Source organism: Tribolium madens, unplaced genomic scaffold, assembly GCF_015345945.1.
Source record: "Tribolium madens isolate multiple individuals breed KSU strain unplaced genomic scaffold, Tmad_KSU_1.1 Scaffold_71;HRSCAF=194;Tcas5.2_LG6, whole genome shotgun sequence".
Lineage (NCBI taxonomy): Eukaryota > Metazoa > Arthropoda > Insecta > Coleoptera > Tenebrionidae > Tribolium > Tribolium madens.
Genome location: NW_025401041.1, coordinates 3,591,708 through 3,604,908, shown reverse-complemented (window position 1 = coordinate 3,604,908; position 13,201 = coordinate 3,591,708). Strand labels below are relative to the sequence as shown.

At 30.8% G+C, this 13,201-nt stretch overlaps 2 protein-coding genes across 4 annotated transcripts in view; both read left to right on the top strand.

The window, feature by feature from the left end:
• Positions 1 to 828: 828 nt before the first annotated feature.
• LOC123008896 lies at positions 829 to 9,499 on the top strand. Of its 2 annotated transcripts, none has more exons than XM_044404949.1 (5): positions 829 to 1,572; positions 1,623 to 1,848; positions 1,899 to 2,263; positions 5,084 to 6,105; positions 8,945 to 9,499. In XM_044404949.1, the coding sequence occupies exons 1-5, from the start codon at positions 857 to 859 to the stop codon at positions 9,346 to 9,348; spliced, it is 2,733 nt and encodes a 910-aa protein (XP_044260884.1). In that variant the 5' UTR covers positions 829 to 856; the 3' UTR covers positions 9,349 to 9,499. The 2 variants fall into 2 exon arrangements, with proteins under 2 accessions (XP_044260884.1, XP_044260883.1); XM_044404948.1 differs by having other exon boundaries at positions 5,081 to 6,105.
• A 345-nt stretch (positions 9,500 to 9,844) lies between these two features.
• LOC123008782 (synaptotagmin-like protein 3) overlaps positions 9,845 to 13,201 on the top strand; it is a 10,238-nt gene continuing 6,881 nt past the window's right edge. For both annotated transcript variants that reach the window (XM_044404791.1, XM_044404790.1), the window contains exons 1-2: positions 9,845 to 9,984; positions 12,080 to 12,224. In XM_044404791.1, coding sequence (XP_044260726.1) covers positions 9,908 to 9,984; positions 12,080 to 12,224 — 222 coding nt within the window. In that variant the 5' untranslated portion in view covers positions 9,845 to 9,907. The remainder of the gene's footprint in view (positions 9,985 to 12,079; positions 12,225 to 13,201) is intronic.

Sequence of the window (13,201 nt, the reverse complement as noted above, 5' to 3'; positions counted from 1 at the left end):
TTTAATTTAGTAATTCTATTAATCCATCGTAATTAATTAATTCCAACTTAATTTTGTAGTTTTAAAATAATTTCTATAATTCCGAATTAATTCCAATAGTTCCAAGAAATTCAACATTATTTTCAAAACAAAAATATCTTTGATACTCGTAATTTCATAAAGAATTCCAGTAATTTCAGAAAAATTTCACCGAAATTAAATTTCAGTAATTTTATTAATCCAGTGTTTTCAGATAAATTCTTACAATACCAAATGAATTCCTGTAATTCCAACTTAATTTTCATAATTCTAAAATAATTCCTGTAATTTAAAATGAATTTTAAAAAGTTTAACGCCATTTTTAAATGAAATTTGCTGAGAAGATTCTAAAAAAAAAGCGGTAATTCCAGTAATTAAAATTATGGTGATTCCAGACAATCCAAAAATAATTTTAATAATTCCAAAAACTTCCAAATAATTCCAGAGTTAACGGTCCCTCGATTTTTTTGTTTCTATAGCCACATTTTTACTGTTTTTCTAATTTGTATTGCCACTTTTATGTTATTCTATCATTATCTTAATTTTGTTAGAATTAATTGTTCCATTTAATTCTTTCCTCTATTTTTATGTCAAACTTCCTGTGTTTTTTTTCAAAGTTAATTCACGTGTTTTGAAATTGTTTACTTTTATTTTTTTAACAGGAAACAAAGGGACACTTTATTCCCTCGTTTTGACAAATTTAGTCTGATAGGGGAAATGGCCTACATTCTCGGGATTAAAATAGTTGTTTATTACCTTGATACATAAACAACCATTATTGACTTTTATCTTTAATAACATATAATTTTTTTGCAGCTGGTGATATCCATTGCCTCCCATGATGATAATCATGGACAGCGTGGTGATCCCCCGTCCTCCGGCCCTCCCGCCGGTGCCCCTCGTCCCTCCTAGTGTGACAAGCACCCCTTCCGGTTTCCGTCTAATGGAAGACCAAGGCGATACCGGAAGTGTCTATTCCATCTACAAGCAAAAAATCGACGCCATGTTTGAATCCGATTCAAGTACCAATACAAAAAACAGCGTTCAAGCACAAATTGAGAAAATGTTTAGTGACGTAGCCCAAGACAATGGTATTATTCTAAGTGATGGGACAACCCATCGTTTCTCAGTCGATTATTTGGGTTCGGTCGGTTTAACCGATAAAGTGACAAGTCTAGCCGGACTACAAACCCCTCTTAAAGAACTCTATTTTGCATATAAAAGGACGACGAAATTAAAAAAGACTCTAACCGGAAAATTAGAGATTTCCGGTCAAGGGCTGAAAGTGCAATATCAAGGGGAGAAAGGTGATTTGGAACAAATGAATTCGTTTCCGACCATTGCTGTGTGGTCTGCGGTCAAGTTTGTGATACAAAAAGGGACAAGTTACGCTTTTTTGCCACTGATTACCGATCCTGATAATATTGATAAGAAAGCTCTGTTCCGGGAATTGACTGATAACGAGAAGAAATTCATCAATAGTGAGACACATTCACCACTTTTTGCCGTCGTTATGCGCAAAATAGGCCTTCAGAAGCAATTAGAATGCCACGGGTGAGTCCCCCAAACCCTACAATTTCTCCTTAACTCAGTTTTTCCCCCAGTTTTGTGTGTCAAACTTCCGAAGATGCCATCGTCATCGCCGCAACTCTCTACAAGTCGCTAATGGCCCACATGAAAGCGAAGGAAAAAAGACCGAAAAACCGAAACGGAATCACTTGTATATCGACTACTTCGAGCGTTTTTAACGAAAAATCGGTCCCAATTCGGCCCCCACGAAAAAAACGGAGCACTACTTCATCCATAATTAGTGAAACTGAACAACAAGATGTAAAAAAAAATCATTGTTTTAGTTAATTATTCAGAAATTTCTGTTTCAGGTCTCTGATACTCAACCCCTAATCCAGAAAAAGAACGTCCGGAAAAGTATTAAATCGCGACCGGCCCCCAAAACCCCCGACTTTGACGCCATTTTGCCGTACGAAGAACCGGTTAAACCGGAAGAAATCAAACCGAAGACGTTCTCAGATAAAATCAATACTTTCATGAGTCGGGAACAGAAACAAATCACAGCAGAAATTAAACAAATGATGACTGATAAGGTGAAAATGGCGGAAAATAATGAAGGAAACAGTTTAAGGAAAAAGGATAATTCGGGGGATATCCTGACTAAAGTTACGATACCCAGATCGGGGAGTTTCCTTAACGCTGGGGGATTAACGCGGTATAAATCGAAAGTTTCAAGGTAAGAAAAGTGCTTTTTTTAAACTTTTCTAGGAAACAAACATTGCCTTTTTTCTAGTCTATTTGTTCCATTCTGTCTCACTAATTTTTTAAAACTTTTTTTCAAAAATTCGATCAATTTATATGTTTATTATTTCTGCCTCTTATTTTTGGCGTTTTACTCCATATTCAAACAGAATTTTTGAAAACGCTCCTATTTTGCTATTAAATTCTAGTAAATGTTTATTTCTTCTTTTTCATTTGTTTTATTATTGTTCTTCGTTCTAATTAATATTGTCAAAAAAATCTTATTTATTTTTATCTCAAAAAGATTATTCTTGTGTAAAATTTCTATCTTGTTTTTATTTCCGTAGCTTTTTTGTCCTTGTTTGTTTCTTTTTCCATTACTTATTTTTACGCTCATTCATTCTTCTTTCAACTTTTTTATTTCTTTATCAGATTATTAGTTTCCAAAGTTTACTTTCTACCATCTTTTGTTGCAAAATATATATCTCCGTCGTCTATCGTGTTTTCTAAGTATTTCTGCATTTCTATTTTTAATCTGGCTTTAATACTTCTTTCTTACTGTTTCAATTTTCTTATTTTAAACTTTTTTTATTTCCTTTTGCTTTCAGCATCTTATTTTTAATTAAATCAAAAACTTTATTCCTACATCATACATTCTGTTTTTGTTTTTAGTTGTTTGTTTTGTATTTTGCTCATTCAGTTTTGCTTAAATTCAATTTTTTTTTTCGCTTATTCATTATTTTTTTTTGTATTTCCTTTTCAGATATTTTATACAGATTGATGAAGTTTTTTAGTTTTGTTATGTTTTTTTTTATTTATTATTACTATTTGTCTTTTTTACGTTTTACTTGTTTCTAATATTGTTTCTACTCCTATCGTTCTTTCGTTTATTTTCGAAAATTTTTATTTTTTTTTTATTCTAACTCGTACTTAAAATATTATAAAAAATCTTATTTAATACAATTAAAAATCAAAAATTTTATTATTATTCTTGTGCATAAATTCTATCTCTTTTCTATTTCCGTAACTTTTTCTTGTCCTTATTTGCTTCTTTTGTCTTTATTTATTTTTACGCTCATTCATTGTCTTCTTCAACACTTTTTTATTTCTTTTATCTGATTCCTAGTTTCCTAAATTTACTTTCTACCATCTTTTGTTCCAAAATATTTATCTCCTCGTCTCTCGTGTTTTAGGTCTTTTTTCTAAATATTTCTGCATTTCTCTTTTTAATCAGACTTTAATGTTTCTTTCTTATTGTTTCAATTTTCTTATTTTATTTTTTTTCCTTTTTGCTTTCAGCATCTTACTCTCAATCAAATGAAAAACTTTATTTCTACACCATACATTCTGTTTTAGCTTTTGTTTGTTTTGTATTTTTCTTCTTCAATTTTGCTTCAATTCAAATGTTTTTACGCTTATTCATTAAATTTCTCAAGTGTATCTATTTATTTATTATAATTCTAATTTTTCTATTTCGCATTTTACTTGTTTCAATTTTTTTTCCATTCCTATCTAAATAGAATTCCTTCGTTTATTTTCGAAAGTTTTTATTTTCTCATTCTAACTCGTACTTAAAACATTGTTAAAAACCTTATTTAAAACTATATTTATTTCAAAAATATTATTAAGTGCATAATTTCTATCTTTTTTCTCTTTCTGTAGTTTTTTTTGTCTTTATTTGTTTGTTTTTTCTTTATTTATTCATTTTTACGCTTATTTTTCTCTTCTCCAACTTTTTCTGTTTCACTATCGGATCCTTTATTTCCTAAGTAGCTTTCCTCGTTTTTATTTCTTATGAAGTGTATTTTGTTATCTACAATTTTTTTTATCTTTTTTAATCTATTCTATTCTATGTTCGCATTTTTATACCTTCTTTTATTCTAAATTATTTATCTCTGTCATCTCTTCGTGTCTCTTTTTTAAATATTTCTACATTTCTCTTTTAAATCCGACTTTGCAATTGTTTGTTTCAATTTACTTATTTTAAACGTTTATCATTTCCTTTTTGCTTTCAGCATTTTTCATCTTATTTTCATTCAAACCAAAAACTTTATTTCCACATCATAATTTCTGTCTTTGTTTTTAGTTGTTTATTTTGCATTTTTCTTAAGTTTTGTTTAAATTCATATTTTCTTTTGACCATTATTCATTTATTTTTTTGTATCTTCTTCTCAGCTATTTTATACTCTTAAGTTCTTTGTTTTGTTTTTTACCTCTATTTCTCGATTTTTTGTTTAACTTGTCTTGCTGGCAAAATCTTTATCGTTTTTTTTTCAAATTATACTTTTTTATTGAGTTTTTGCTTTACTTTAACTTTGTACATTTTGTACTTTTTGTTTGATCTTATTTCAGTCAAATAAAAAAACTTTATTCCTACTTCATGCATTCTGTCTTTGTCTATAGTTGTTTGTTTTTTATTTTTTTTCTTAAGTTTTGCTTAAATTCGCTTATTTATTAGATTTTTTTATATTTACTTCTTTTAATACATTGAGAACGACAAATTCTAAGTTTTTTGTTTTGTTTCAAACCTCTATTTCTCGTTTTTTAAATAATTCTTGTCTTTCCAACTCTTCTATCTCATTGTTTTTTTATTTTCCAAGCTATTTTATTCTCCTTCCTGATGGTTAATTTAACAAAATATAGTATTTTTTATTCCAAAATCTTTGTCTTTCAGTCCCTTTCGTTGTTTTTTACTTTTTACTTTTTTTCGTATTATTTTTCTTGTTTCTTTATGATTATTTTCTTCTTTTCATATTCAGTTTGTTTTTATTTTTTATTTTCTGTGATTTCTCTTATGCCGTCTTGGTTCCAGAAGCAACGGCCAAGCAACCGGCGGTTCGCCTCTCGGCTTCAACGAGCTCTTCAACGAGTTCCGTCTCCAGGAAGGTCTCCACTCCATGGACGAAATCCTGGGTGTGATAATCGATCCCGAAGGAATGTCATTCAACGACTTGAAACCAATCTACAAAGAATTCCTCCTAAAACTCTCCGTCACATTAACAAAAGACGAACTATACCAACGTTCAAAATCGATAATGCGTCGCCAGAAGAAGAAACTTTTGCGCCGAAATAGCCTTCAACCAAAACCCTCCTCTCATCACATCTTAGTCGGAAACAAATTCAAACGTCTCAAACACATTTTTCGAAAAAACTTAAAACTCAAACTCGGAAAAAACAAATCTGGGTCCGACCCCGGCCCCGACCCGAAAATCCCCGAAAGCAGTATTTCGACATCGAGTTACGACACTCGGCAATTCTCGCCACGCGAAGAACAAGTGAAGAAAATTGCTAAACGCCGCGACCGGATTTCCACATCGGAAGAAAGCGATTTTTTCAGTCTGAGGCGGAAAAAAATGTCGGGGAATCACCACCACCAAAATCGGAACTCTTCGAGTGGTTACGTCTCGTGTTCGGAATGTTCGTACGACAGTGACACTTGCACTTGTGTCTCAGCCGATAAGTGTTATTGTTCATTGGGCAATAAACACGTCCCTAAGAAAAAAAATCAATGTGATTGCAATCTGGACGGTCCGGTGACGTTTTGTGGGTGTGATACCGACTCATGCACTGAAAGTAATAAATGTTATTGTCAAAATCCTCCCCGGAAGAGCACAATTCAAGAACTGAAACGCCGGAGTTTGAAGAAAGACCGGAAATTGTGTCGCAGGGCTTCGAATTCCCGGAGTACAAAAAGTTTGGAGTACATTGGGCCGTATTATGAGAAATTGGGGTCGAAGAGGAAGAATTACAATGGGGTGGCGGTGGATTATGAGCTGTTCAGTGTGAGGAGTGGGAGAGGGAGGAGTGAAGGAAAGCACGGGAAATATGGCGCGAGAAGTAAGTATGAGGGAGGAAATTGATTGAGAAATAATAGAGTAATAAAGTGGTTATTACGTCAAATATGACAAGGGAGAAGAATTAAAATGATATGTTTAGTGAGAGAATAAAGGGTGAAATTGCTACCTTCATATATCAAAGAAACTTAATTATTATTAACCCAATTTTGTGCCATTTTCTTATGTTTTGTTAATACCTTTTTTACAAAAAATTCAACATTTGTGTCATTTTAGAGCAAAAGTAATTTTTTAATCTTAAAATAGTCGATTTACCTTAAGTTGCAAAAAAGTTTGAAATATGGTTTTCTAGACGTAAAATCAACAAATTTTTATTTATTTTTTATTTTGTAAATTGCGACAAAACTGCACCTCAAAGATTATAAAATTTTAACGTAAACATATGTAAAATGTTCCGGGAAATCAATTGACGTCAAAAAAAACTGCAAAATTCGTAATAGTTTTATAGTTATAGACGAATTTACATTTTTGATATTTTTGACTGATCTTTTTTGTATACATATCATAGAAAATTAAATTTTCTCCCCAAAAGTATCAGACATAAGAGGTTATCACTAATAAGTCCGGAGTTATTGCCAATAGAATGCCAAAAATCAACCAAAATCTCAACAAAAATAAAAAAAAATTCAACTTTAAAATTGGTCTATATAACGTTTTTTTTTACAAATGTAAAAAAAACGTTATATAGACCAACTAGAAATCTAGAAGTTTTAAAAACTCAAAAAGGTGCGTAAAACGCTAATGGGTCAAGTTTAAAAAATTCCGAATTTTAAGTAAAATCAACAAATTTTAACTTTTTTTTTATTTCGTAAATTGCGACAAAACTGCTCCTCAAAGATTACAAAATTTCAACGTAAACATATGTAAAATGTTCCGGAAAATCAATTGACGTCAAAAAAACTAAAAAATTCGTAATAGTTTTGAAGTTATAATCGAATTTATATTTTCCATATTTTTGACTTAATCAAAAATTTTCTCGATAACTATTTGTTTTAGAACACTCTTCTTTTTTGTGTATAATAGAAAAGCAAATTTTCTCCCCAACGGTACTAAATAAGACCGAAGTTATTGTCAATAAACCGCTCCGTGTGCCAAAAATCGACCAAAATCACGACAAAAATTTAAAAAAAGTTAACTTTAAAATTGATCTATAAAACGTTTTTGTAAAAACTCAAAAACGTGCATAAAACGCCATTAAGTCAAGTTTTAAAAAAAATGAGGTTTTCTAGACGTAAGTAAAATCAACAAATTTTTCCTTTTTTTATTTTGTAAATTACGACAAAACTACACCTTAAAGATTATAAAATTTTAACGTAAACATATGTAAAATGTTTCGAGAAATCAATTGACGTCAAGAAAACTCCAAAATTCATAATAGTAATTTATGTTTTCGATATTTTTGGTTTTATCAGCAATTTTTTCGATAACTATTTATGGTAGAACACTAATCTTTTTTGTATATGATAGAAAATTAAGTTTTCTTTCCAACGGTACCAAACATACGAGGTTATCATCAATAAGTCCGAAGTTATGAGCAATAGGCCACTGCGGGTCCAAAAATCGACCAAAATCTTGACAGAAATGAAAAAGAATTTCAACTTTTTTACATTTTTAGCGGTCTCAAAGACTCAAAAAAGTGCATAAAACGCTGTTGGGTCAAGTTTAAAAAATTAAGAATTTTTTGAGTTTTTCTAGACAAGTTTTTTTTATATTTTTTTATTTTGTAAACTGCAACAAAACTGCACCTCAAAGATTATAAAATTTCAACATAAACATATGTAAAATGTTCCGGGAAATCAATTGACGTTAAGAAAACTCCAAAATTTAGAAGTTATAGTCGAATTTATATTTACGATATTTTTAATCTTATCAGCAATTTTCTCGATAACTATTTATCGCAGAACACTAATATTTTTTGTATATGATAGAAAATTAAATTTGCTTTTCAACGATCATAAGTACAAGAGGGTAGCGCCAATAATTCCGGAGTTATTATCAATAGACTGCTATTGGTACCAAAAATCGATCAAAATCTCGACCAAAAAAAATGTAACTTTAAAATATAATAATATAACGGTTTATACATTTCTAGAGCTCCTAAAGACTCAAAAAAAAGAGCATTTAACATTATTGGGTCAAGTTAGAAAAATTACAAATTTTTGGATTTTTTGAAGGTGAGCGGTAAAAATAGTCAATTTACCTTGAATCATCGTAAAAACGCTTAAAATATGGTTTTCTAGGCGTAAAATTATACGCTGAGCATATTGAGTAATAAAGTTAAGAATAGTTTAGATATTTCTGACTTATCAGCAATTTTCTCGATAACTATTTATCGTACAACAATGATTTTTTTTTTCATATAATAGAAAATTACATATGCTTTCAAACTGTACTAAACATAAAGAGCTAGTGCTAATAATCCCATAGTTATTGGCAATAAACCGCTTCAAGTACCAAAAATTGACCAAAATCCCGTCAAAAATCAAAAAAATCGACAATTTTTAAACTGATCTTTCTAACTTTTTTCACATTTTTAGAGGTCCTAGGGACTCAGAAAACGTTATTTGGACAAAACGCAAGTTTTATTTTTCAATTAAAAAATTGAAAGAAAAATAAAGTGGGAAATTTTCTCGTTAAAAAATAATTTTTCCGCAAATTAGACCTTCCACCCTTTTAATTTAATCGAGGCCATGTCAGTGTCGCCAACCCCATTTACAAAACCGCCACGTCTCCCGTCGTCATCAATTCAATCCCGGAAAAATAGGCCAGGGTTGAAACCCTCACGAATACGCAATTTCTTGAATGTTTTATTTTTCCCCCAGATGATCATCGCACATTACAATCCACTGCCATTTCCGGCGCCTGTACCGAAGCCCTCTCCGTGAAAAAATCCGCCGAAATCGCGGCCCTCTTCGCCGACATCAAACTGAGCCAAACCACCGACATTGCCCATTTGACACCCCGGACTTGTGACATGGACACGATTATTTCATCCCGGAACGCTTACAACAAACTGAAATCGCAACACGATGCCAAAAAAATCATTCAAAATGGGCTCTATGTGAGGAATAATCCCAAAATGTACAGTGCCCGAAATGGGCTATACACCATCCAGAGCCAATCGGACGAATCCAGACGCTCCAGTTTGAGCGAAGACAAAAACTATTTTGATTTGACAAAAAAAAACAGCAGTAATCTGGAAAATTCGTTAGGTTATCTGCCCTAGTGGGGAAAAAATGCCATTTCTTTCGTTTTGGGGGGGTTAAAGATTCGGTAGGGTTGCTAGAGGGAGACTATTTTAATTAAGTGCAATAACATGAAATGTGCAATATTCTTATTTATGTGCAATAATTAGCTATAAGAAATAAAGATTTTATCTCAAATTGCGTTTTATTTAATTTAATTCAAAAATTGGTCGGTTTGAAACATGAGAGTTTCATTAAATAACCTTCTGACCTTAATTAAAACCAAGTTAGTTGGTAACTGAAACCATTTCCAAGTTTTGTTAAAAATTTAATCAAGTTTATAATTTTTTTGATATGATTATTTAATTTAAAATTTGGCGTCGCGACGCCTCAAATCAGTGATAACAAACGTCCGGAACGCGTGTCTATTCGAAATAATAATATCGATCTGGGATGACGTCACAAGCGACGTCGCGACGCCGAGCGAGCAACAGGCTGCGATATCAACAGGCGACAGTTATCGTGTTGGTAGGCGTCGTGACGGACGTCGTCGTCGTCGTCCACATCACGTGATTATTTCTCTTTCGTCGATGGTAAACAATGGTCGATTGTGGATCCAACGATGCTACCAACAGATTTGTTTGTCCCAACGATAGGCAATTGGCGCTTAGAGCGAAGTGAGTAAATGGAAGGAAATTTGTTTGTTTTTTCGCTTTTGTTTGTTGGTGATGGTAATTGAGGATTGTTAAAGGATGACGGATGTTTTATTGATTTTGTGCTTTTCATGAATTTTGTACTCGGATGTAAATAAAGCCGTGCAACGACTAAATCCAGCAATTTGCAAATTTTTTAACCCAATTTTTGAAAAATTTAGTTATAAAAACTGGTAAATTTTCCAAAAAACTGCTGAATAAAACATCAAAACATAGCATTGTGGCAATAAAGTACAGGGTGTTGTATTTGTTAAAAAAGTCATTTGTAATTTGTCATTTCCAAAAAATCGAATAAGAGTTCGCTTTTATCTCAGAAGATGCACTGAAGCTGAAGAAATCGACTGGAAAAAAGTTGATAAAGTTATCTTGAATGGTTCCCAAGTTATGAATTTTTCTGTGGGTCTAAGCACACCACTATTTTGACACATAAATTGACACAAAAACATCAAAAACTATTACAGATAAGTAAAACAATCCGAGTGTGTTATATCGACAATTTAGTGTCGAATCCAAAAATTTAACAAAAATTAGAAGTTTTCATTAAAAAAAAAAACGAACTTAGTTGTGTATTTTATTTTGAGACACCCTGTTTATGTATAAAAATGTTTTTAGAATGTGTCTCATTGTCTAACCTAAAAATTAAAAAAAATCAAGACGATAACTTGGATAGAAAAATAGTTAAGGGAGCTTGCAGGCAACTCTAGGTCACCCTGTATGTATGTACATACAGGGTGAATAAAAAGTATGGAACCATTAGTTTGCATAAACTCGCTTTTCAAGAATAAACATTTCGAGTTTAGCAATTTTTTTTAAAACCACCCCGAAGTTCCTGCACAAAAAACGCAAATTTAAGAATTTATTTAAAAAAACGACTGGTTAATTAGAAATCACTCTTAGATCATAATTAATTTAAAAAAGTGTCATGGTGGGTTGCCATAAAAAGAATACATTTTCAACTCTAAAACTAAAAAAAAATTTTATTCTCAAAAAACGATCATATTTTTACAGTATTTTAAGCTGCACTAATTATTTTTTTTGTAAAGTAATTAGTTTATGCAAAAAACACTTGGTTCCATACTTTTTATTCATAATAATGAAATTATTTTGCAGATTTTTATTACTTACTTACTCATATGATCCCCTTAACCCTTAAAATTTTAATTTTTTAAAAAAGATTTTTTAAAATTTCTACTGTTGTCCGAACAGGCCTATACAGGTGCGCCAGAACTCGCGCCCCAGAGAAGATAGCAATGTTAAAAAAATTCAATCTATAAAAATTTCGAAGTTATGAGAATTTAAATTTTGCACTTTGACTCATCTATTTATTTCAGTTGGAAAAATAATTTTCCGAGTTTTTTGATCAGGGTATTAGAAGAGGAAACAAAGATGCTGTAACGTAAAGAGTAACTCTATTATGTTATTTGTGGCTTTTATTGTTCTGACACACCCTGTATAGTAGTTAAATAATAATTCCAAGTTTTTTGAAAGTTTTGGTAAATAAACATTTTTTTCACAAATAGAAATGTAGGTCTTTACGTAACATTACTTTAAAAACTGTAAAAAGCCGAACGCTGATTTGTATTTTTATAACAATTTTTACAAAAACTGAAAATTTCCTGGGTTTTTGACCCACTGTTTAAGAAATATTAATTCAAATAAGTCAATAATTTCGAGTTGTTTGAAGATTTTTGTAAACAAAACGCTAAATAAATATTTTTCACAATTGAATGTTAATTATTTTCCACTAACCATGCATTGACACCTCATTTTTTAAAAGTACAAGATTTATAAAATGATTGTTTTAAATTGTAAAAGCAGCCGCTTTTCTCGATAAAAAGCGCCCCAAGCATCAATTGATTGATCAATTTATTGAGTCCATTACCCAATACTTTCACCATTCATCCGAGCCTCAAATCAATAAAACCATCAGTGAAATCTTCCTCGTCCCAGCGCCCCCATTGTCCATTTTGATAAAATCACACTGTATAAATCTCAAAGTGTTTATCACTGTGATTACAACTAATCTCTCTTATCACGACCAGATGTTGTTTTTTTCTAGACTCAAAGCTGGTTGGAGTGTCAAAACAGCCACCTTAAACACCCACGGAACCGCCCCCACGCAGCCTTTGGGGCCTGAAGAGCAAGAAGCCATCGTCAATGTTATCAAACGGGCGGAAGAAATCGACCTCACGGAGCAAGAGCGAGTAAAATAATCAACCTTGAAAAAACTCGAAAGGCCGTTAACTCTGGAATTAGTTTTACAAATTTTTGAAATTTAATCGTAATTGCTTAGAATTATTTGGAACTTTTTGGAATTATTAAAATTATTTTTGGATTGTCTGGAATCACCACCATAATTTTAATTACTGGAATTACCACATTTTTTAATTAATCCGAAAATAATGGATTAATAAAATCACTGAAATTGAATTTTGGTGAAATTTTTCTCATTATCGGAGATAATTTCTTTCGAAAATTACGTTGAATTTCTTGGAATTAATTCGAAATTACTTTTTAAAACTACAAAATTACGGAAATTAAGTTAGAATTAAGTTGGATTACAGGAATTAATTTAGATTTTTAGGAATTGAATTAATCCGAAAACAATGGAATCACAATGGATTTGAATTGAAGAAATTGCATTACCGGAATTACTTGTAAATTACAAAATAACGTTATATTTTAAAAGTATAGTAATTAATTTTTAATTACGGAAATTATATGTTGGAATTAAATTGTAATTACAAGAATTAACTTAGAATTAATCCGAAAACAATTAAATTACGATGAATCCAATATTAATCAATAAAAATTATTGAAATAGTATTATTGTTAATATTGTTATTGTCTTAATATTAAAATTATTGAAATAGTATTTCGGTGGATTTTTTTAATTACTTATAGGAATTATTTGTAAAATACTGAAATATTTTTAAAATTACAAAAATTATTAAGTTGGAATTAAGTTCACATTACAAAAATTAATTTAACATTGTACGAATTAATCTAAAAACAATGGAATTACCATGGAATAATAGAATTACTGGAATTGAATTACCGAAATTATTTGTAAATTACTAAAATTTACTAAAATTTCTAGAATGTTTTTGGAATTACTAGAATTCTTTTTGCAATTATCGGAAATAATTTATTCTTTTGAAAATTACGTAGAATTTCTTAA

Excerpts from the sequence above, each read along its gene's own strand:
- LOC123008896 (XM_044404948.1), top strand. The coding sequence starts at position 857 with ATGATGATAATCATGGACAGCGTGGTGATCCCCCGTCCTCCGGCCCTC. Across the intron at positions 2,264-5,080 it reads TATAAATCGAAAGTTTCAAG|AAGCAACGGCCAAGCAACCG; the intron begins GTAAGAAAAGTG and ends TCTTGGTTCCAG. Across the intron at positions 6,106-8,944 it reads CGGGAAATATGGCGCGAGAA|ATGATCATCGCACATTACAA; the intron begins GTAAGTATGAGG and ends TTTTTCCCCCAG.